The 21,720-nt window shown below is 51.7% G+C and overlaps 2 protein-coding genes across 2 annotated transcripts in view; one reads left to right on the top strand and one right to left on the bottom strand.

Moving 5' to 3' along the window:
- Nucleotides 1,921-11,624, top strand: UBE2Q1 (ubiquitin conjugating enzyme E2 Q1). Its single transcript, XM_005677433.3, has 13 exons — nt 1,921-2,325; nt 4,538-4,642; nt 4,978-5,082; nt 5,672-5,722; nt 7,246-7,386; nt 7,600-7,684; nt 7,947-8,007; nt 8,203-8,293; nt 8,405-8,463; nt 8,546-8,594; nt 8,874-8,969; nt 9,293-9,359; nt 9,824-11,624. Exons 1-13 carry the CDS (start codon nt 1,999-2,001, stop codon nt 9,853-9,855), a joined length of 1,269 nt encoding a protein of 422 aa, XP_005677490.3. The 5' UTR covers nt 1,921-1,998; the 3' UTR covers nt 9,856-11,624.
- TDRD10 (tudor domain containing 10) overlaps nt 9,946-21,720 on the bottom strand; it is a 54,235-nt gene continuing 42,460 nt past the window's right edge. Inside the window, exons 7-13 of the mRNA XM_005677434.3 lie at nt 20,615-20,657; nt 20,013-20,103; nt 19,520-19,667; nt 19,128-19,273; nt 18,745-18,899; nt 12,634-12,704; nt 9,946-12,434 (exon numbers count right to left, since the gene is read on the bottom strand). Coding sequence (XP_005677491.2) covers nt 12,402-12,434; nt 12,634-12,704; nt 18,745-18,899; nt 19,128-19,273; nt 19,520-19,667; nt 20,013-20,103; nt 20,615-20,657 — 687 coding nt within the window. The 3' untranslated portion in view covers nt 9,946-12,401. The remainder of the gene's footprint in view (nt 12,435-12,633; nt 12,705-18,744; nt 18,900-19,127; nt 19,274-19,519; nt 19,668-20,012; nt 20,104-20,614; nt 20,658-21,720) is intronic.

The following is a 21,720-nucleotide window of genomic DNA, read 5'->3' as shown; positions in this document are numbered from 1 at the left end:
GAAAGATTTGCAGAATACCCTGACTTAGGAAGTGTTCAATAAACGGGACTTTTAAAAAAATTGTTTTTATTTGCTTTACAATACTGTTAGTTTCAGACGTACAGCAAAGTGACTCAGTTACACTCATCTCTTGGTGTCATGTCTTTTTGACCTTTTATACAGTTCATGAGGTTCTCATGGCAAGTATACTCGGGCGGTTTGCCATTCCCTGAGGAACTGGTTTGAGGGCATAAGAGAGGGTGTCAGAGAATAAGATGGCTGGATGGCATAACCCAGGCAACGGACATAAACTTGGGCAAACTCCTGGGCAAATTCCGGGAGATGGTGAGGGACAGGGCGGCCTGGCTCACTGCAGTCCATGGGTCACTACAAGCCGGACACAACTAGGCAACTGAACATGTATATATTGGGCTGGCCAAAAAGTTCGTTTAGGTTTTTCCACACAATGTTACAGAAAAACTCAAGCGAACATTTTGGCCAACCCAATTTTTTCCCCCCATCATTTTCTATTAAGGTTATCACGAGATACTGAATATACTTCAATTAACAGGATTTCTTAGCACAACCTTTTATGCTCCCAATTAGCACATTCATAAAAGTGACATGCAGCTATCTGTCCAGTCTCCCAAAAGGAGATAAATCATCTTTGAATACCCGGAACCCAATTTAGCCAATGAAGGCCTTTTCAACCTCCACTGACAACATAACTGAGTAGCCCAGAACAAAGCACTGAGGTGCACAGTAAAGCTCCCACAAAGGCTAACTCATTTTAGTCCAACTGAAAAGAGAAGGTAGCAATCTGGCCAGCTGCTCAAGCGCGGAGTTGGCTCGGTAGAACCCATCAGGCCCTACCTGGGCTGACACCTGCCCTCCGAAGTGGAACACCAACTATCGGTCTCTGGAACCTCAGCCAGCTTTGTCCTTTGTGATAGTGCCACCTAGCGAGACCCTGGAAGCACTGCCGCCTACACCGGCTATGCCAGGACCACTGCGACAAGCCCGAAAGACTTTGGACTGGGATTGTGGTCTCCTTTCATTTTATTGCCGAGTTAAAGGTTTAGACTAGTGACGTCCTCCTTCCATGACCCCGCAGAGGAAGCTTGTGTTGTCCCTCCCCGACCCACGTTCAGACCCAAAGGGACTGATAAGCGCGTCGTGCAGAATTGACCAGTGATCACTCTGCGATCTCCTCGCATCCAATCCTCCGGAGCAGGCAAAGCAAGCATTAGCATCCTCATCAAAATCATTGCACAGATGAGAAAACTCAGGGAAGGTGGTTAACCCAAGGTCACAAAACATCGGAGATGACAACCCAAGCCTCCTGTAACCGGGTCGGGTCCCTGGCTCCCTCCCTAGTCACACGCCCCTCCTCATTTCAGCGTGGCCCCAAGGGAACAGAGCCTTGGGGACCGCGCGCCGAGGACAGGCGGGTGGGTGCAGGATACAGATGATACAGCGGCGACCGCAGCTCTCTTTCTTCTCTGCTCACAGAGAACCCTGCATGTTCACCACGGTTCCGGGCGGGGGAAGAAGAGCCCAGAGCAGGAAACACGGTCCCGCGCAGGTAGCCCCTGGGAGCACGCGGCGCCGGGTCACGTGAGAGGGGCTCGGCGGCGAGGGCTCTAGCACGCACGCACACCATACGTAAACACGCACTGAGGAGCTGAAGGCGGCGAGCCCGAAGCCCCGGGTCACATGTACAGAACAAGGGGGCGGGAAGGAGAGAGGTGTCACGTGAAGGAGGTCGGAGCAGTGAGGTCACGTGACGGGGGACGGAGGCGGGGCCGCCGAGGAGGAGGAGGAGGGGCACGCGGCTTCCGGCGGTGGGGGGGGCCGGCGAGCGGAGGGGGGGGGCCCTGTCCCGGAGGTGGCGGCGGCGCCATCTTGGCGAAGGGGGGATCAGGAAGTGCGGACCGCGGCGGCGGCGGCGGCGGCGGAGCCCGGAGCGGAGGCCGGAGGCTCCCGGCCCGCCGGCCCCGGAGCGGAGCGGAGCGGAGGATGCAGCAGCCGCAGCCGCAGGGGCAGCAGCAGCCAGGGCCGGGGCAGCAGCTGGGGGGCCAGGGGGCGGCGCCGGGGGCCGGGGGCGGCCCGGGGGGGGGCCCGGGGCCGGGGCCCTGCCTGAGGCGGGAGCTGAAGCTGCTCGAGTCCATCTTCCACCGCGGCCACGAGCGCTTCCGCATTGCCAGCGCCTGCCTGGACGAGCTGAGCTGCGAGTTCCTGCTGGCTGGGGCCGGAGGGGCCGGGGCGGGGGCCGCGCCCGGACCGCATCTCCCCCCACGGGGGTCGGTGCCTGGGGATCCCGTCCGCATCCACTGCAACATCACGGTGAGGACCCCCTCGTGTGCGCGTCTCTGGGGTCCTCTTGTCTGGGACTCACCCCACACAGCTTTTTGCTCTCGAAAGACCTGGGAGGCCGAATCCCCTCTCGGGGTTCGGCTCTTTTTCTTCAGGTTGCACTTGTTTCTGACGCTTGAGATTCTGCCGTGGACCCAGAATCTCTACCCTTCATAGTCAGGGACACCCTGACATATGGCGCCTCGACTACCCCTTTCCATTACCCACCCACATCGCAAGGTTCATAATTTTGGCTCATTTTGGTTACTTCACGACTTTTCTTGACACCTGGGAATGCCCCTCTTCCTCGCCCCCCATCTCAAGGTTCCAGGCCTCTTCATTGACTTCAGCTGGAAGGACCTGGCTTGGAATTCTGTAGATTTCAGTGATTGCCCCCTTCTCAGAAGTACCTTTGGTTTAGGACGTTACCACCTGTGAGATCCCTGCCCAGGTGTCTGTCATTCAGTCCCTCTTCCTCTCTGAATTTTACCAGTGATAGTTTGCAATTCATGACCCCTTTGCTTCTTCTCCTTTGGATTGCCTTTTATTCTGGTGTAACCTCTAATTCTCCTCCTTTTGCCCCAGCTGGTAGCTGCCACTCCCATCCTGTTCCCTATGGATATCTCCAGTTGCCCTGGGTTGTTACCTTTCCTAGTAATGATGGTGATGTGCAAGGGCAATCTCATTTGTTCTGAGTGGTAACAGTTCCTTTTCTCCCAGTGAGCATCATTCCATCCTAGGTGTGCAGGGCTGGGAAACACCTTACACGTCTTCCATTTAGGCTGGCCTCAAACATTCTGGGAATAGGGTTGGCGTCTGGTAATCTGGGAATACCTGATACTGCATGGTATAGCACTTAAAATGACGGATCCCATCTGATGTGGTAGTGTTGACCCTGCTGGAAGCACCGGGTCGCGAGCCAGGGGACAGTACTTTATCCAGGCAGGCACACTGCAAGTGGGAGTAGTCTGGAGAAAGACAGACTTGTGAATTGTGTGGCACTTGGGGGCCTGAATTCAATTCACATGGTTCTTGTGTACTATCCCTTTCTTGCATCAAACCAGGTCAAGGTTTGGTGAGGCAAGCCTCAGCTTGGTTTGGATGGTGCCCCACCAAAACTCACGTGTTCCATTTTCCTCTCTCACTTTTTTTCATACTGAAAAGTCGAGATTGAAGGACTAGGTGTGGCCCTATGAGCTGACAACTTGAGCATCTTTGATAATTTTTCTCCAGGATTGAGGATTAGAGCAGTGGCAGAGTTGAAGACCTTTTTAGGAGGTTCCCTTGGCATATGTGGAAACTCTGGGATTGATTCCTTACCTGAATTATGCTTCCAATTCCTTAAGGGTAGGTTTGCCCGCTTCTACTTGCCTTCCCAGTTGCCAGAGGCCATCTACGCTCTTTGTCCTTGGAAAGAGGTTAGTTTAGAAGATTCTGAGACTCCCTGTGACCACTATAAAGAAGACTTGGCCTGAACTGGCCCCCTTGATTTGGGCAGAGGGGGAGTCTGGTCAGGCTGCATTTGGCACCACGGCTCAAGAATGCTGGGAATGTTAGCAGCGTAGGCTTTCTCCCAGCCTGCCATGTGGAGCCCTACAGCCTACGCCTGGACTGAGAGGGTGGCAGGTTCCCAAAGGAGAGGTGGGGAGAAGTGGCCTTTGAGGCATTCTGTTAGGAGTGGAGTGGGAAGATTCTTCCTGCCACCCTTTTACTTTCAGGTTTTAGAGACATCATCTAATTTTTAATTCCTCCGTCCCTAGCTAAAATGAAAGTAATCTGTGGTCTCTGGTTTTTTTATGCCGGTGTGATTGTGATGAGGCGATCCTTTCCTCCACTGATTAAGGAGGGTCGGAGGCCTGGGTGTGGGGTGTGGGAGCTTAAGGCCTGGAGCTTGTTGAGGCAACACAGGAGGTAGGAAACCATACTCATCCTCGGCACAGTTTGCTGTGCTGCTTCTCTGATGTTTACTCTTGAAAGAAAAGGACCAGGCTTCTTGGAAAGGGTCATCCCAGGGACTTGTTTCTCCTGGTCTGGGATTTGTTGGGAACCTGGCTCTGAGCTGGGCTTGTATATGTGTGTTGGGGGAAGGGGGCGGATGGTGGAGGGCAAAGGGACTGGAAGTCTTGGGGCAGGGAAGGCAGGCAAAGTCTAGCTTTCCCCAGAGTCTCCCGTCTTGACTGCTGTCCCTGCTCTTTCCCCTTAGGAGTCATACCCTGCGGTGCCCCCCATCTGGTCAGTGGAGTCCGATGACCCTAACTTGGCTGCTGTCTTGGAGAGGCTGGTGGACATAAAGAAAGGGAATACTCTGGTGAGGGGGCCAAGGTGTTGAGGAGGGAGTGCATTTTCCTCCTGTGAGACCCATGCCATGAAAACATCCTGTGAAACGTGTGTCTGGAAAGTGGGTGGTGCAGTAGCCTGAACATTTGAGGCAGACGTCCTGGGGGAGTTGCTTCCTGAAGCCAGAGGGAGAGCCCTGCACCTGCCCCAGGATTCGTCCCGTAAGCTCTTCCCCACAGCCCCGGGGTCTGTGAGTTCCAGAGAACTAGGTACCAATTTGGGGGCTGAGATAAGAGCTCATCCGTGTGCCTGTCGGTATTGGGGTGGGGAAGGAGTGTTTGACGTCACTGTGATCCCCTACCCCAGCTACTGCAGCATCTGAAGAGGATCATCTCCGACCTGTGTAAACTCTATAACCTCCCTCAGCATCCAGACGTGGAGATGCTGGATCAGCCCTTGCCAGCCGAGCAGGTGAGCACCTGAGGGGCTTTGAACCCTGTTACGCAGAGTTACCCCCACAGACAGCGCTCAGGAAATACATGCTACTTGAGATGAACCTGCAGAAGTTTCTCTCCAGTACTATTCCAGACACGTACACATATCATGACTCTCGGCCTTTCCCCCAGATGTTCGGAATCCAGTTAAATGGGGCACCAGTAACTTCACCCCTCTGATCAAACACTCTCAAGGTCATCCCTCGGGGGGATGTTTACCATTAGCAGTAGGTAACCATTGGGGACTGAGGCCCCTTGTTAAGATCCAAGAATGCAGTTCAGTCTAGAGATTGAGTAAAGGGGTTCTTGGGGAGATTAAACTGGGATTTGTGAGTTAGGCGGCAGAAACAGCCACTGTGCTTCTCTTGTTGTTTGGCGTGTAGTGGACCGGCAGTGAAGTCATTCCCTGGACTGTTGCTTCTACACAGCTCTGACTGGTAGAGAGGCTGGTAGCCTAATGGGCAGGTGCACAGCTTCCAGACCCAAAGGCTCAGGGGAGTAGGTCAGAGGCTGCATACTAAGAAGCCACCAGGGTCTGACCTCCATCTTTTCCCTCCCTACTGCAGTGTACACAGGAAGACGTGTCTTCAGAAGATGAAGATGAAGAGATGCCTGAGGTAGGCTTCTACCCAAGGCGGTACTGGTGGGACTTTCTTTCGGTCAGCAGCATTGAGAGCCTGCTATGTACAGAGCTCCAGTCTAAACTGGGGAGAGAGAAATACCAAATGAATAAAGACAGCTGTACTGACCTGGGGGAACAGCAGTGTAGTAGAGAAGACGGCGCCCATGTCCAACCACCGAAGACAGATAAGTGCAAATCTGTTTACAGTAAACAGTCACCATGTTAATCTCGGATGGCTTTGTAGTCAGACCTGAGCTTGCGTCCTCTATCTCCCAGCTCTCTTGATTGCGGGATTTTATCTGTTCCACTAAGGTACTACTTCTGCAGTTTTCTTATTTATAAAATGGGATGTTAATATCTACTACATAGGGTTGTCTTTAAGATTAAATAAGGCATTATGTGAAAGGCTCCATTCCGTACATAAGTGCTAAATACTTGGTGATGTTCTCTAAAAACAACTTGGTTAAGAACTTCAGAGCCAGACCAAATTTGATGTGCATCTTAGTTCTATTAAGAGTTGTATGACTTTGTGGGTATGATAACCTCACCTGGACCTCGGCGTTCTCATTTGTAGTATGGGGATAACCTCACCTGGACCTCGGCGTTCTCATTTGTAGTATGGGGGTAATGATAAAATAATGGCGTGGTTATAGGAACTAAATGAGCTAGTGTCTAGCATCTCAGCAACTAGTAGAATAATTAGGAAATTAGTATCACCACATCCTGCCAGAGGAGATCATGATTACTTTGTTTCTCTGCACTGAATTAACATCCTAGGTTCTGCAACTTCTGTAGCTTTGTTAGGGTCTTAAGCTGCACAAAGCCCCCAGGATACATGAAACATTCTCCTGTCAGACTGCAGACAGCCCTCCAAAGTCTGGCTGAAACGGGCTGCTCCCCCATGTACAATGAACTAGTTCCTCACTTGGAGCAGGGTGAATAGGGGCTGGTTCTGTTCCTGACCCCTGCTCTCTGCACTCTGGACCCCCTTCCTTATTTCCATCTTGGTAGTGGGTGCCTCTGCCTATCTCCTCAGTCCCTGCACTTGGGAAGGCAGGAGGTTTCTCCCTTAGACCTGGAGTCCTGGGAACTCCTGGGTACAGAAGTCACCTGATGAAACATGAGCTTTGAGTCACAGTGTCAGGCCAAAGTCATTCTAGGAATTAAGGAAGAGTTTGTGCTGCCAAGGGAGAGCTGTAGGGATAGTTGGGGCAGGGTAGATCTAGGGAACAAGAAAGCTGAGTCTCTGCTTGCTTTCCCTAGACCTTTTTGTAGCCCTGCAGCTTGAGAACTGGATCGGAGAGATTTGCCTCGTCTTTTAGACTGTGAAGGGAGTGGGGCTGGGAGCGGTCCAGCAGTGGAAAGGGTATTGTACTCGCTCGGCTCCAGACAGACTGCAGCCGTCTATCTTCTCCACCTGCAGTTTTAAGTCATATGGGATTGGAGAAGGGAAAGGCCTCCACAGTGTGTGTTGCTTGCTTGCTTTTGTCCCACTCTTACCCCGCACTTCCCCCCTAGGACACAGAAGACCTAGATCACTATGAAATGAAAGAAGAAGAGCCAGCAGAGGGCAAGAAATCTGAAGATGATGGCATCGGAAAAGAAAACTTGGCCATACTAGAGAAAATTAAAAAGAACCAGAGGCAAGATTACTTAAATGTACGTGCCCTCTAGGGAGAAGCTGGGCTTAGGGGTTGGCTGGTGCTGGCTGGGAGGTGGTAGGCCATTGGGTGACAGGGTGGGAAACAGCATCTTCTTTGGGGTGGGTTATCAGTGTGCCTCATCCTTGCCTAACCATGGGGCATACTGCAGCCTACCCCTCAAGTCTAGCACATGACGTGAGATGTTCTGCCCTCCGTGCTTCTTTCGTAGGGTGCGGTATCTGGCTCGGTGCAGGCTACTGACCGGCTGATGAAGGAGCTCAGGGATATATACCGATCACAGAGTTTCAAAGGTGGTAAGTTGCCTCACAGCAGGGTCTGAACGCGAGCTTTTCAGAAAGAAGGACACGGTGGCAGCAGTAGATACGTGGATGCTGACCAAGTTTTTAGGCCAAGGATGGAACACCCCTCATAGTGGCTTAGATGGCAGGCATGTCTGTGTGGGATGAACCTGGAGCCTTTGACGTTTTCTTCTTCTCAGCCTGGGAGAGGGATCTGTATCAGGTCCCGCTTAGCACTGGGACCATCATCTGATGACATCCTTCTTCCCTCCTTCAGGAAACTACGCAGTCGAACTCGTGAATGACAGTCTGTATGATTGGAATGTCAAACTCCTCAAGTAAGTGGCGGCTATGGGGCTGGAAAGGAAGTTGAGTAGTGAGTGCAGTCACTGTGGTGGGAGTCTCCAGGGCCAGCCGTCCCGGGAGCGGGTGTGGACAGTGGCTTAGCCCTCTGCTGCTTGCCCCAGGGGCAGTGGGAGCCTCAAGGCTCCTGACTTAGACCCAGAGCTAAGCCTAAACTGGTTGCTTCCTAGAGTTGACCAGGACAGCGCTTTGCACAACGATCTCCAGATCCTCAAAGAGAAAGAAGGAGCCGACTTCATCCTACTTAACTTTTCTTTTAAAGTAAGTCCTTCCTCTCCAGTCTTTCCCGGGCCTAGCCATCCTTTCCACCTTCCAGTCCTGCAGAGGGCCCTGACCTCCCCTCCCTGATGGCTGCCTCCATCTCTCCCTCAGGATAACTTTCCCTTTGACCCGCCGTTTGTCAGGGTTGTGTCTCCAGTCCTCTCTGGAGGGTGAGTGGCTCAGCAAGGGCAGAGGGTGAAGAAGGGTTGGGGAGCTTTTGCCAGGCATAGCTAACTAACCTTTCTTCTGCAGGTATGTTCTGGGCGGAGGTGCCATCTGCATGGAACTTCTCACCAAGCAGGTGAGCCTGTCTCTTTTGTTTTTTGCCTGGCTGGTCTGGGCAGGGCTAGGGTGACCTTTACCCTTCACTCCTCCATCAAGGGTTGGGTGATGGGCATAAATGGCCCTTTCATTCTGCCTGGCAGGGCTTGCACTCACTGACCTGGGCAAATGGGTGATGGCTGTTCTGGGAGTTCAGGGCAGGGGCCCTTCCATGGCTGCAGCTGCTCTCTGGAGAACGAGCATCAGGTTTCTCTGGCAAGTCTGCTGACTCGTTTGCTCTGCTTACGTTGTCACTTAGGGCTGGAGCAGTGCCTACTCGATAGAGTCAGTGATCATGCAGATCAGTGCCACACTGGTGAAGGGGAAAGCCCGAGTGCAGTTTGGAGCCAACAAAGTAAGGAGCCCAGACCCTGGCCTGGTGGGGCTGCCGGGACCCTCTAGGAGGCCACAGTGGGGCTGAGCCGCCGCGCCGGCGAGTGGGCCTAGTGTACCCGCCGTGGGGGCAGAGCAGGCCTTGGCCTCAGGGCAGCTGAAGACTCTGGGGAGGGTGCCCGTCTGGAAAGGGAAAGCTAGGGGGTTGTACCCTGTGGGGACCTCCCAGGTAGAGGGTACTTAGTCTGTCAGCAGAGTGCAGTGCTGGGAGCCGGGTCTCTGGGTGGCAGTAAGGCCGCAGCTGGCCTTGTCTGGCGGCCTGATCTGGTGGCTTCCTCTCCCCAGTCTCAGTACAGTCTGACAAGAGCACAGCAGTCCTACAAGTCCTTGGTGCAGATCCACGAAAAAAACGGTGAGGCTGGAGCGCGACTCGAGATCCGGACCTTTGCCAAGCCCGAGGTTTCCATCCGGCTAAACAGCAAGAACCCCTTTCAGTGTCTGAGCCTTTTCCACCTGTTAGCGCGGTACCTGTCCCTGCTGCCCAGGGAGTTCAGTGAGCTGGAGGGTAGCGTGCGCCACTCTCCTCCAGTAAGCCAGTGGCGGTCAGGGCACAGGTAGACTGGGCGCCGCCCCACCTGCCCACCGCCCTGTGAGCACGCTCACCTCACTGGTGTCATCTCAGGGTGGGTGCCTCATTCTCCCTGTCACAGTTTCCAAGTAGGCAGTTCCTCACCTGCCCATATAGCTTCTCTCCCTGCACCAGGGAGCCTTTGCAGGATCTTTTCACCTCTGACCCTGGAGACGTCTTCAGTGATTAGGGCTAGGAGAGTGGGCAAAACAATCTCCACCTCACCGTTTTCTTCCATTTCTTTGCAGGCTGGTACACACCCCCGAAGGAAGATGGCTAACCCAGGAGTGCCATCCCCTTCCTCCTTCCCCAGGCACCACTGGACCAATTACCTTTGAATGCTGTATTTGGATCTCACGCTGCCTCTGTGGTTCCCTCCCTCATTTTTCCTGGACGTGATAGCTCTGCCTATTGCAGGACAATGATGGCTATTCTAAACGCTAAGGGAAAAAAAACACACACACAGAACTGTTTCAAGTACTCAAGACTGACTTACAGACCAACCAACCACCTGGCTGGAACCCTTGCTAGCAGGCATTCTTATAAAAGAAACTTTCGAGCCTCCTTATATTGCTGGAAACTCAGCTGTGCTCCAGACTAGAGCCTCCTTACCTATGCTATGGATTTTTAATTTATTTTCTCTTATTTCATGTACACTGCTTTTTTTGGTTACAGTGTATGATGGATGTGTATGAAAAAAAATGTATCTTTGGGAAAACAATTACAGTTTGTTAATTTGAAGACGCTGGTTTTGACTCATCTTTATTTTCATAGCTTACCCTTCCCCCATCCCCTGAATTCCTTCAGCAGTTGGGGGAGGGGTACCAGGGTCACTGTGGCTTTGGGAGCCATGAGGGGCTGCACTTCACTGCTAAAGTCAGAGAAAGGTGGAGCTGAAGCACATGCCTGCCTCAGCCTAAAGGGCTCTGGAGTGACCAGACTTGTACCCCCTGGAAGGCAGAGCTCAGCCTGCTGAACCGCAAAGCAGGCTGAAATGATGACCCTTATTCTTAACTTCTAGTCACAGATGTTTTCAAATTTCTAAGAAAAATAACAAGGAGGCCTAAGAGGCTGCTTCACAGAACTACTTTTAAATAAACTGAATAGGAATGGGGCCAGTCTCAAGCATGTATGTGGTCCTCCTGATCTCAGCAACAGGCTGTGTAGCTACCGTTCGTGTTCACTGGTCACCCTTCCCAGGAAGTGGCACTGAAGGGCGATGGTTGGGAGCTCCGTTGCTGCTCCCCTTGTCTGTTGCTTCATTTATTCCTAACAGAAGAGCCAGGCAGAGCTCCGAAGTAAGTTGTTTGGCTTGGAGACTGAATTCTTCTAAGGCACTTTCATAATGTGGGTCCTACTGGAAAGGATTGGCTTTAAGGGGTTTGGTCCATCTACCTGTGGGCCCCACTCAGGCTCAGAACCGCTGTGGAGGCAGGTCCATGAGCTGACCTGCCGGTGCTGGGTCTGTGCCTGCTGTGTAAGTACATCTGTGCCGCCTCCTGGTCCGCGAGCTTGCTCGGGGGCAGAGACGGCCTCCAGAACCTGCCTACAGACTGGATGGTGAAATGCCAGAGGCCAGGGATGGCCAAGTGAGGATGAGGATGTGTCTTAGCTTAAACAGCACAGCCATCTGAAACCTCTAGGATGCCAGAGTTCTGTATGCTTTGACACAACTATTTTAACTTTGGTCACTCCCCCCGCCCCCAATTAAGGGATGTTCATGTCTTGCTGCTTCAGGTGGATGCAGAGTTCACCGGAACCACTCAACGCTGCTCTAACCCTACCACACCCACCTGGTACAGGGTGCTCATTTATGCTGAGGTGGAGGTAAAGAGGGCAGGCACCCACAAGGAAACTCATTTCATGGAGCTGAGATCTAGTTCTCAAGGCCTCTGCCTTTTTTCTGGACTTATCACCAGCCCTGTCTGGAACGTACTATAGGTTGTGTTTTTAGTAATGTGTGCTGTGAGCTGTCCTCTGTACAATGTATTTTGTAATGTATTTTTCTCATCTACCAAAGGATGGAACAAATAAAATTATTTAAATAGTTTGGCTCTAATCAAATTATTATTTAAAGAAAGAATGGGGGGATCACATTCACCTGATGTAAAGGGAAGCACCAGCTCCTGTGCGCTGTAGCTATATAAACACCAACTCTCCAAGAAAATCTTATCAAACCTAGCAGTCCTTTCTGTGACCTTACGTTAGGCTCCTAATGAAGTTACATGGTTAAGGGAAAAAAAAAAAAGGCCACATCATCTGGAACCAGTGTTCTGTCTACCAAGAAGGCGAAGAAAAGAAACAAACCTTATCTTGCACGAGTGTACATCTATGTCCCACAGGGTTTGAATAGCCGGCACACGGCAGCTCCCAGCCTGTGGCTTCAGCTTTAGAGGGCAGGGTTGGGGGGGGTGGCTAGATAGGAATCAGTCACCCCAAATGTGAAGTATGCCGACGCTTATTCACCAAGCCGACAGGTCAGTGTTCAGATGCCCCCTACCTGATTCTACGCTGGAATGCCAAGGAAAGTTAAGCAGTGGGCCCCTCCATTCTCCAGAATCTGTCAGGGCAACTTACATCATGCTCTGGGGTTACAAAAAAAAAAAAAAGGGAAAAAATACACTGGCTACATCAGACTTTCAACCTCATGGAAGCTTCCCTGTTTGGTTCAAATGTTCACGGTGAAGACACACGACACACTGAGAAGTGAGCTGGGGGAAGGCAAAGGGGGATCCAATCAGTCCTGAGCACCCCCAAGGCCTCAAGAGGGAAAGGGCAGGAGGGCAGAATCCAGATAGGAGAGGGAGCATGCTGATCGCAGCCACGTCACTTAAACTCTTCAAACTTCAGGATGTGTGACTGGAAGAGAAAGATAAAATCTGAGTGGGAAGGAAGGACCCCCCCCCCCCAGGCAGTCCACCCCCCCCCTGGACAACTTCAGTTTGCTTCCTCTACAGGAATGACAGGTAAATATGCAGCACCCAGGCCGAGGCCGGGGGGTGGCTGCAGCTGAGACCCTGGGGTGGGAGGGAAGGAACAGGAGACACAGGGCAGTTACCTCCAAGTTCAAAGCACCAGTGATTTTCCCTTTGAGGATGCGATGAATAACCTGATTTGAACTCAAAATACCTGCAAAACAAAATACAAGAACAAAACCTTGGTATTTGTTGGTCCGGCAGGAGGAGCAAGGGAGGGAAGTGAGAGGCTGGGGCTGCAGGAAAGGGTTCTGGCTCCAGACCAGCTCCTGCGGACAAGTCTCTGCTAGTCAGAGCTCAGTCCCAGCTGCCAGGATAACGTGAGATAATCAGCACTGAAGAGGGAGGAGAGGGGGAGGGCAAAGTGAGAGCACATAAAAGGAAGCATTATACTTGCTAAAATGATTACGGGTATCTGAGATTGCACATTTCCTAATGGAAATTCTGGGGACAGAAAACGGTTTACTCAACTCTGGTCTGAGTTTTGGCTGGAGAGATGGAAGTTAAAAGACAGAGAGCCTTTATACCACGACGAGTGAGCATTCCTACCTGCTGGGACAAGGCAGGGCAGGGCGCTGGTCAGACACTCGCCTTCATCCAGTCTGCCCTTAATCAGCTCCTGCCATTCCCACCCCCACACTCTGGGACTGTCTGTATGCATGCAACTGGCTCATATCAAGGGGAGACCTCAGTGCTACCCTCACCCAGGCCGTTTTCTTACTATGAAACATGAAGAAGTCCCTTTCATTTTTCTGAGCCTTACTTTCCCCATCCATATAATTGTACACCTGCCCACCCGGCCTCAGGACCATACTCCACATGAGAGCTGAGCAACCCCCCATCTGGGCTGTACACTTTGGCCCTTCTGACAGGCTTGGAGCTGCTCTTAGAGGGCAGGGGGCTCCTTACTCTGGGCTACCCTCCAACACCCAAGCAGTCAGGTCCGGCCTACAAGACACTCCCCAGCCCTGTCTGCTGCGTGAGTCCCCAAGCTGAGCCTCTTCATGCAATGACCCAAGGCGACCTCTGGGTGGTGCCTCCTCACCACTGGGCACAAGCGCATAAGCGTAGCAGGGAGGCTTGGCTCTGCACTTTGAGGAGGTGCTTTTCCATCTTGGTTTGTGTGTGTGTGTGTGTGTGTGTGTGTGTGTTTCTTCACATCCACTTCTCCTCAGCCCCTTAAAGCACTCTTTCACCCTTTCACATCTCACTTAAACCCCAGTCTTGAGAAGAGCCAGAGCAAAGAAGTGGCCTCACCATTTCAAGGTTGCAGAACTGAGGCCCCACAGGTGTCCAGATCTAAAGTAACAACCCCTCACATCATGTACAAAAATAAACTCAAAATGGTTTAAAGACTTAAGCATAGACATGACACCATAAAACTCCTAGAAGAGAACACAAAACGTTCTCTGACAAAAATCACAGCAATATTGTCTTAAATCAGTCTCGCAAGGCAAGAGAAATAAAAGCAAAAATAAACCAGTGGAACCTAATCAAATTTAAAAGCTTCTCCACAGCAAAAGAAACCATCAAACAAAAAGACAACGGACAGACTTGGAGAAAACACTGGCAAATGATGCAACCAACAAGGGGTTAATTTCAAAAGTATACAAACAGTTCACACAGTTTACCATCGAAAAAGCAAACAACCTAATGAAAAATGAGCATCAGGGGCTTCCCTGGTGGCTCAGTGGTAAGGAGCCTGCCTGCCAATGCAGGAGACACGGTTTCCATCCCTGGTCCAGGAAGACCCCACCTGCTGCAGAGCAACTCAGAGAAGGCAGTGGCGCCCGCTCCAGCACTCTTGCCTGGAAAATCCCATGGACCGAGGAGCCTGGTGGGCTGCAGGCCATGGGGTCGCTACTAGTCAGACACAACTGAGCGACTCCACTTTCACTTTTCACTTTCATGCATTGGAGAAGGACATGGCAACCCACTCCAGTGTTCTTGCCTGGAGAATCCCAGGGACGGGGGAGCCTGGTGCACTGCCGTCCATGGGGTCGCACAGAGTCGGACACGACTGAAGTGACTTAGCAGCAGCAGCAGAGCAGCTAAGCTCATGCGCAACTACTGAGCCGGTGCTCTAGAGCCCGGGAACCGCAACCACTGCGCCCACGTGCTGCAACTACTGAGCACCATGCGCCCTCGGGCCTGCGCTCCACAGCAAGAGAAGCCACCGCAGCGCGAAGCACGCGCGCAGCTGGGTAGCCCCCACCTGCCGCAACTAGAGAAAAGCTGGCACAGCAACCAAGACTCAGCACAGCCAAAACAACCGAATAAACAGAATTATTCTTTAAATGGGCATTAGACCTGAATAGACACTTCTCCAAAGAAGACACAGACGTGGCCAACCGGCACATGAAAAGATGCTCAACATAGCTAATTCTCAGAGAAATGCGATTCAAAACCACCATGAGCTATCACCTCACACCAGTCAGAATGGCCGTCTTCACCAAGCTCACAAACAATAAATGCTGGAGAGGGTGTGGAGAAAAAGTAACCCTCCTGCACTGCCAGTGGGAATATAAATTGGTGCAGCCACTATGGAGAACAGTATTTGCTGCTGTTGTTTAGTTGTTAGATCCTGTCCGACTCTTTTGCAGCCCCTTGGACTGTAGCCTGCCAGACTCCTCTGTCCACGGGATTTTCCCAGGCAAGAACACTGGAACAGGTTGCCATTTCCTTCTCCAGGGGATCTTCCCCACCCAGAGATCGAACTTGTGTCTGCTGCCTTGGCAGACGGATTCTTCACCACAGAGTCACCTGGGAAGTATGGAGGTTCCTTAAAAAACTAAAAATAGAGTTTCCATATGATCCAGCAATCCTACTCCTGGGCATAGATCCAGAAAAAATGAAAACTCCCAACTCAAAACAATACACGTGCCCCAGAGACTACCCTGGGGGTTCAGGGGCTAAGACATCACACTCCCAAAGCCAGGGGCCCAGGTTTGATTCTTGGTCAGGGAACTAGATCCTGCAAGCTGCTACTATTCATTGCTGCATCTGAAAAGATCCTGCAAGCCGCAACTGAGACCCAGCGCAGCCAAATAAATAAAAGATACATGCACCCTAATGTTCACAGCAGCAGTATTTATAATAGCCAAGACATGAAAGCAACGTAAATGTCCATCAACAGATGAATGGACAAAGAAACCACAAAAAAAGAATGAAATAACACCATTTGCAGCAACATGGGTGGATCCAGAGATTATCACATTAAGTGAAGTCAGACAGAGAAAGCCAAATATTATGTGATATCATTTATAAGTGGAGTCTAAAAAGTAATACAAATGAACTTATTTACAAAACAGAAACAGATTTAGAGACACAGAAAACAAAATTCTGGTTACCGACGGGGTGGGGAAAGGATGAATTAGGAGTATGGAATTAACAGCGGGGAAAGGATGAATCAGGAGTATGGAATTAACAGCGCCCCTGATGCAAAGAGCTGACTCATTTGAAAAGACCCTGATGCTGGGAAAGATTGAGGGCAGGAGGAGAAGGGGACAACAGAGGATGAGGTGGTTGGATGGCATCACCGACTCAATGGACATTGAGTTTGGGTGGACTCCAGGAGTTGGTGATGGACAGGGAGGCTGGTGTTCATGGGTTCGCAAAGAGTCGGACACGACCGAGTGACTGAACTGAATCATTATATGTAAAACAAGTAAACAACAAGGATTTAAAATACAGCACAAGGAATTATGGGGGTTCCCAGGTGGCTCAGTGGGTAAAGAGCCCACCTGCAATGCGGGAGACACAGGCAGGTACAGATTTCACCCTGGGGTCAGGGAGATCCCTTGGAGGAGGCCATGGCAACACTCTGGTACTCTAGCCTGGAGAATCCCATGGACAGAGGAGCCTGGCAGGCTGCAGTCCACAGGGTCTCAAAGAGTCAGACACGACTGAAATGACTGAGCACGCACGCAGAGGAACTACAGTGAATATCCTGTAATAGCCTCTTATGGAAAAGAAACAAAGATACATATAAACAGACACACACACACATAAAGCTGAATACACAGAAGAACTGTACAAAAGAGGTCTTGATGACGCAGATAACCACAATGGTGTGGCCACTCACCTGGAGCCAGACATCCTGGAACGTGAGGTCAAGTGGGCTTTAGGTAGCCTTACTGCCAATTAAGTTAGCAGAAGTGATGGGATTCCAGCTGAGATATTTAAAATACAAAAAGATGATGGTGTTAAAGTGCTGCGCTCAAGATGTCAGCAAATTTGGAAAACCCAGCAGTGGCCACAGGACTCGAAAAAGTCAGTTTTCATCCCAATTCCAAAGAAGGGCTGCACTGAAGGATGCTCAAACTCCTGGACAACTGCATTCACCTGCCATGCTAGTAAGGTTATGTTCAAAATCCTTCAAAGGCTTCAGCAGTACTTGAATCGAGAAATTCCAGATATACAAGCTTGGTTTAGAAAAAGCAGAGGAACCAGAGAATAAACCGCCAACATTCGTTGGATCAGAGAAAGCAAGGGAATTTTGGAAAAGCATCTACTTCAGTTTCATTGACTACACAAAAGCCTTTGTATGAATCATAACAAATTTCAAAATTCTTAAAGAGACAGAAATACCAGACCATCTTACCTGCCTCATGAGAAACCTGTATGCAGGTTAAGAAGCAACAGTTAGAACCCTGTATGGAACAACTGACTGGTTCAAAACTGGGAAAGGAGTACCACAAGGCTGTATATTGTCACCCTGTTTATTTAACTCATATGCAGAGTACATCATGTGAAACATTGGGCTGGATGAGTTAAAAACAAGCTGGAATCAGACTGCTGGGAGAAATATCAACAACCTCAGATTTGCAGATGCTACCACTCTAATGACAGAAAGCAAAGAGGAACTAAAGAGCCTCTTGTTAAGGGTGAAAGAGGAGAGTGAAAACACTAGCTTAAAACTCAACATTAAAAAAACTAAGGTCATGGCATCTGGCCCCATTACTTCACGGCAAATAGAAGTGGAAGAAATGGAAGTAGTGACAGATTTTCTCATCATCTTGGGCTCCAAAATCACTGCAGATGGTGACCGCAGCCATGAAATTTAAGTCGTTTGCTTCCAGGAAGGAAGGCTAGATAACATATTAAAGGACAAACCTAGATAGCATATTAAAAAGCAAAGACATCACTTTGCCAACAAAGATCCGTAGAGTCACAGCTATGGTCTCTCCACTATGGACGTGAGAGTTGGGCCATAAAGAAAGGTGAATGCCGAAGAATTGATGCTTTTGAACTGTGGTCTAGAGAAGATTCTTGAGAGTCCCCTGGACAGCAAGGAGATCAAACCAGTCAATCCTAAGTGAAATCAACCCTGAATGAATACTCATTGGAAGGACTGATGCTGAAGCTGGAAGCTCCAATACTTTGGCCACCTGAGTTGGTCAACAGGCGACTCACTGGAAAAGACTCTGATGCTGGGAAAGACTGAAGGCAAAAGGAGAAGAGGGTGACAGGGGATGAGACAGTCGGATGTGGCATCACTGACTCAACGGACATGAACTTGGGTGAGCTCTGGGAGATGGCGTGGGACAGGGAGACCTGGCATGCCGCAGCCCATGGGGTCACACACAGTCAAACACGACAGCAACTGAACAACAGCAGCAAATAACTGAATCACTTTGCTGTAGACCTGGAACCAACACAATACTGTAAATCAACCGTACTTCAATTAAAAACCAGAGTAAGAAACATCACATCAGGGAGTAAAGTAACAAACATCACATCAGGGAAGTCTTGAGTCCACTGCTCTAACCTCTATCATTGGTCTTCAAATACCACTTTTCTTCTACAAAGAATCCTTCTCTGAAGAAATCGTAAGCGAAACTCAATGTACATAAAATAGATGGAAGCTGAGCAGTTCCGGCAGAAGCAAGAGTGGGAGGCCTGCCCTCCCCTCACCCCACCTAGAGAACTCAGCCTTCAGGGCAGCACCTGAGGTCCCCTTCCAGATCTTATTGTTCGGAGAGACCAGGTATAAAAACCAAATTCTCAAGAAAGCTCGGCAAGGGGCAGATGCTGAAAACTAGGGTGAGACCGAAAGGACAGAGACTGACGGGAAGGCATCCTGAGGGCCTTGGCTGCCCCTAGGCAGAAGCTGTTCCTGCCCAGGTGCCTGGAGGGACGCACAGCATCCACCGTCCCCTGGGTCCTCTGGAGGAGGGTGGAGGGCGCCTTACCTTTCTCCAGCATGAAGGGCTGAGTCAGGGGGGGGATGGTCCAGAAGTCATCACTGTCCAGGGTGCGCAGGGACTGCACAGGGATGGTGGCCGATCGGCCAAAATCCACGAACATGACCACCACCCAGGAGTCCGCGCGGTCCAGCACCCAGCACCTGGCCGGAGGGAGGGAGAAGAGGTTTGTCCCACCTGGTGCCACACACAGCAGTCTTCATGGAGAGGGCTGGAAGCTCTGGGGTAGGAGGAAAGAGAGCTTCCTATGCTGTTCCCCACCTTGGGTGGAGAGGTGATCACAAGGAATGATCTTGAGAGAAGCAGCAGCAGCAAAGACACGGGAGTCTGGAGCATGGAGAGGCAAGCCTCCAGCCCTGCCCGGCACACACCTGTTCCAGGCCGGGCCGTAATCGCCCAGGTGGTACTCGGCCAGACCGCGTGTCCCGCGCCGCACCGCTGAGTCCTGCAGGTAGGGCTGCTGCTCCTCCGCCTCGGCCAGGGCGCTGAACAGGGCCTGCATGTTCTGGTACAGTGTCTGTGGATGGTACAAACGCTGTGGGCCTCACTGCCTGCCTGTATCACATGTCTGTCTTGGCAGGTATCACCTGTTACATCAGCATCACTAATCCACCCCAAGGGAACCCATGGTACGAGGTGAGAGAGAGAGTGAGGCCGAACCAGGGATCAAAGTGCGGCCCCTCTGGATGTCCATCACGCTCACCCCAGTGGGGCCGCACGAGGAGGGATCCAAGCCCCAGAGCACCACCAATAAGCCCCGTACCTCAGTGATGTGCATGGCCCAGAAGAAGGGGGTCTGAGGGACAGTACTGGTCACCAACAGCCCCACCTCCCCGCCGATGCTGGGGATGGTGGCCAGCCAGCCCAGGTCTCGGAAACATTCCCTTAGGAGCAGCACCAAGAAGGACCCTCTGCAAAGGGCAGGGAACAGAGGGAAAGGGGTGAACGCAGAGCGATCTGACCAACGCCTGTCCTGGGGATGCTGGGCAGGAGAGTCATCTTGACAAGAGGGCTGTGGCCCTCCCCAGGGTGGGGACAAGTGCTTCGGACACGCTGATCTCAGGGCATCCAGGGTGGGGAGAGTCCCAGGCCATCACCATACAGAAAAGAAGACGGACTTTGCAAGTGCTTGGGTCTGATGGGGGAGTTCTGAAAACTTGATTTCCCCACCCCCATACATCCCTGCCCCCACCCTCTAGGGACCGAGCAGACATTTGCAATTGCCATTTGCTGGTGGCCTCTACACCTCCGCTCACCTCATTTCCATGGGAACTGCAAAGAAGCTTGTCTTGGGTTTCTCTGTCTCACAGGGCTCACCAGAAGCTTTAGGAGTGAGCTGTGGACAAGCTGGAAGGCAGAAAGTGGAGTCCTGGAGTCACCAGGGCTGTCTCAGAGGACTGCCCCCCACCTCCCCCTCAAGAGACCCCGGAGGTAGGATAAGATGGGCGGTGAAGCTACATCCTGCCCAGTCTCAGCCTCCAGACCCTCTAGGGAAGGGTGTGGTCAACAAAGCATCCCAGGGACCTCCCTGGTGGTCCAGTGGCTTGGATTTCACCCGCCACTGCAGGGAGTGCATTTTCAGTCCCTGGTTGGGGAGCTAGAATCCCACACGCCTTGTGGCCAAGGGATCAAACCACAGAACAGAGCCAATGTTGTAACAAATTCAACAAAGACCTTAAAAATGGTCCACATCAAAAAAAAATCTTATTTTTTATAAAAAAGAAGGCATCCCAGAGGAATAAAAGTATTTTCCACACCGAGGGGTCAATGCGGGACAAAGCTGGAAGGAGGCTGCGAGAGGTAAATCGGGAGCTGCAAAGACACATCCTGGGAACAGATGGCGGCTGGGGAATCTCACCAGTGGTTCCAGCAAATCCTTGAGCAGAGGCCTTCTCTGAAATCTAGGGAGGGAGAGAAAAGGCATCACTCGGGCATGGCGGTGTTCATCTCACTGTCTACATACTGGGTTTCTCCAAATAGATTCGGATGAGAACAGCGGCAGCCCCTGGACTGACACGGGCTTCAGCTGACTTCAGGGACCCCCACCCCGCTTTCTGCATTCTCTCAGGGGATCCTGAGCCAAGGAAAGACAGGAGGTTCAGGAGCAGGGAGGGAGGGCATGCTGCCAGGAACACTCACCAGGTCCTGCAGGCACAGAAGCCCAGTGCTGCTTAGCCCCAAGGCCCCTGTGGGCACTTCGGGAAAGAGAAAGGGGTAGGGATGGCTACTCTGGGGCAGGTCTGGGTGGAGACAGACTACAGACCTGCAGCCCTCAATCCACACAGGCTTCCCTCTGTCAACTGTCCTGATCTGGAAACCCCCGACCCTGGTTACACCCACAGATCTGCCTGCCCGGCTATGTTCCTGCTTCCCCCACACCCCCCTGCTGCCCGAAGACACACACAGCCGCTATTCTCCAGTGGACAGGCCACAATCCTTCCATAAGCCCCTAGTGAATTTCCTTCCTTCCCTCCAATGGATGACACCTCACCTGCTCCTCTCTTCAAACCCTCCACACCTCCCACCCAACACCCACCCTGTGAACTGGCCTCTTCATCAGGAGAAAACTGGAAGCAACTGGATGCAGGGGCCCCCCTCATCCTCTCACCACCCAAACCACCCCCCACCCCGCTCTCTCTGCCCCTGTTACTGTGGCCACCAAGCACCTTTCCATTGTGCTTACAGAGAAAACCCAAAGTCCCCACGTGGGCTCGCCAAGGCCACCACGATCCACCCTCCTTCCACTGACCTCTTCTCTGCCCACTCACCCTTGAAGCATTTGTAGGCAGCCCCTCTGTCTAGCATGTTCTTTCCCTGGTCTTCCCACAGTTGGCTGACTTTTCATCCAGATCTCATCTGTCACTTCCTCACACAGAGGACTCCCTAAGAACCATTTCAGTGACCCCTCTCCTCTCCATCACCTCACCTCATTTAAGTCCTATGTTTGCTTCTTACTACTGAGAC

Source organism: Capra hircus, chromosome 3, assembly GCF_001704415.2.
Source record: "Capra hircus breed San Clemente chromosome 3, ASM170441v1, whole genome shotgun sequence".
Taxonomy (NCBI): domain Eukaryota; kingdom Metazoa; phylum Chordata; class Mammalia; order Artiodactyla; family Bovidae; genus Capra; species Capra hircus.
This window is presented reverse-complemented; position numbering and strand designations above follow the sequence as displayed.

Excerpts from the sequence above, each read along its gene's own strand:
- UBE2Q1 (XM_005677433.3), top strand. The coding sequence starts at position 1,999 with ATGCAGCAGCCGCAGCCGCAGGGGCAGCAGCAGCCAGGGCCGGGGCAG. Across the intron at positions 8,008-8,202 it reads TGGAATGTCAAACTCCTCAA|AGTTGACCAGGACAGCGCTT; the intron begins GTAAGTGGCGGC and ends GTTGCTTCCTAG. Across the intron at positions 9,360-9,823 it reads GCAGATCCACGAAAAAAACG|GCTGGTACACACCCCCGAAG; the intron begins GTGAGGCTGGAG and ends ATTTCTTTGCAG.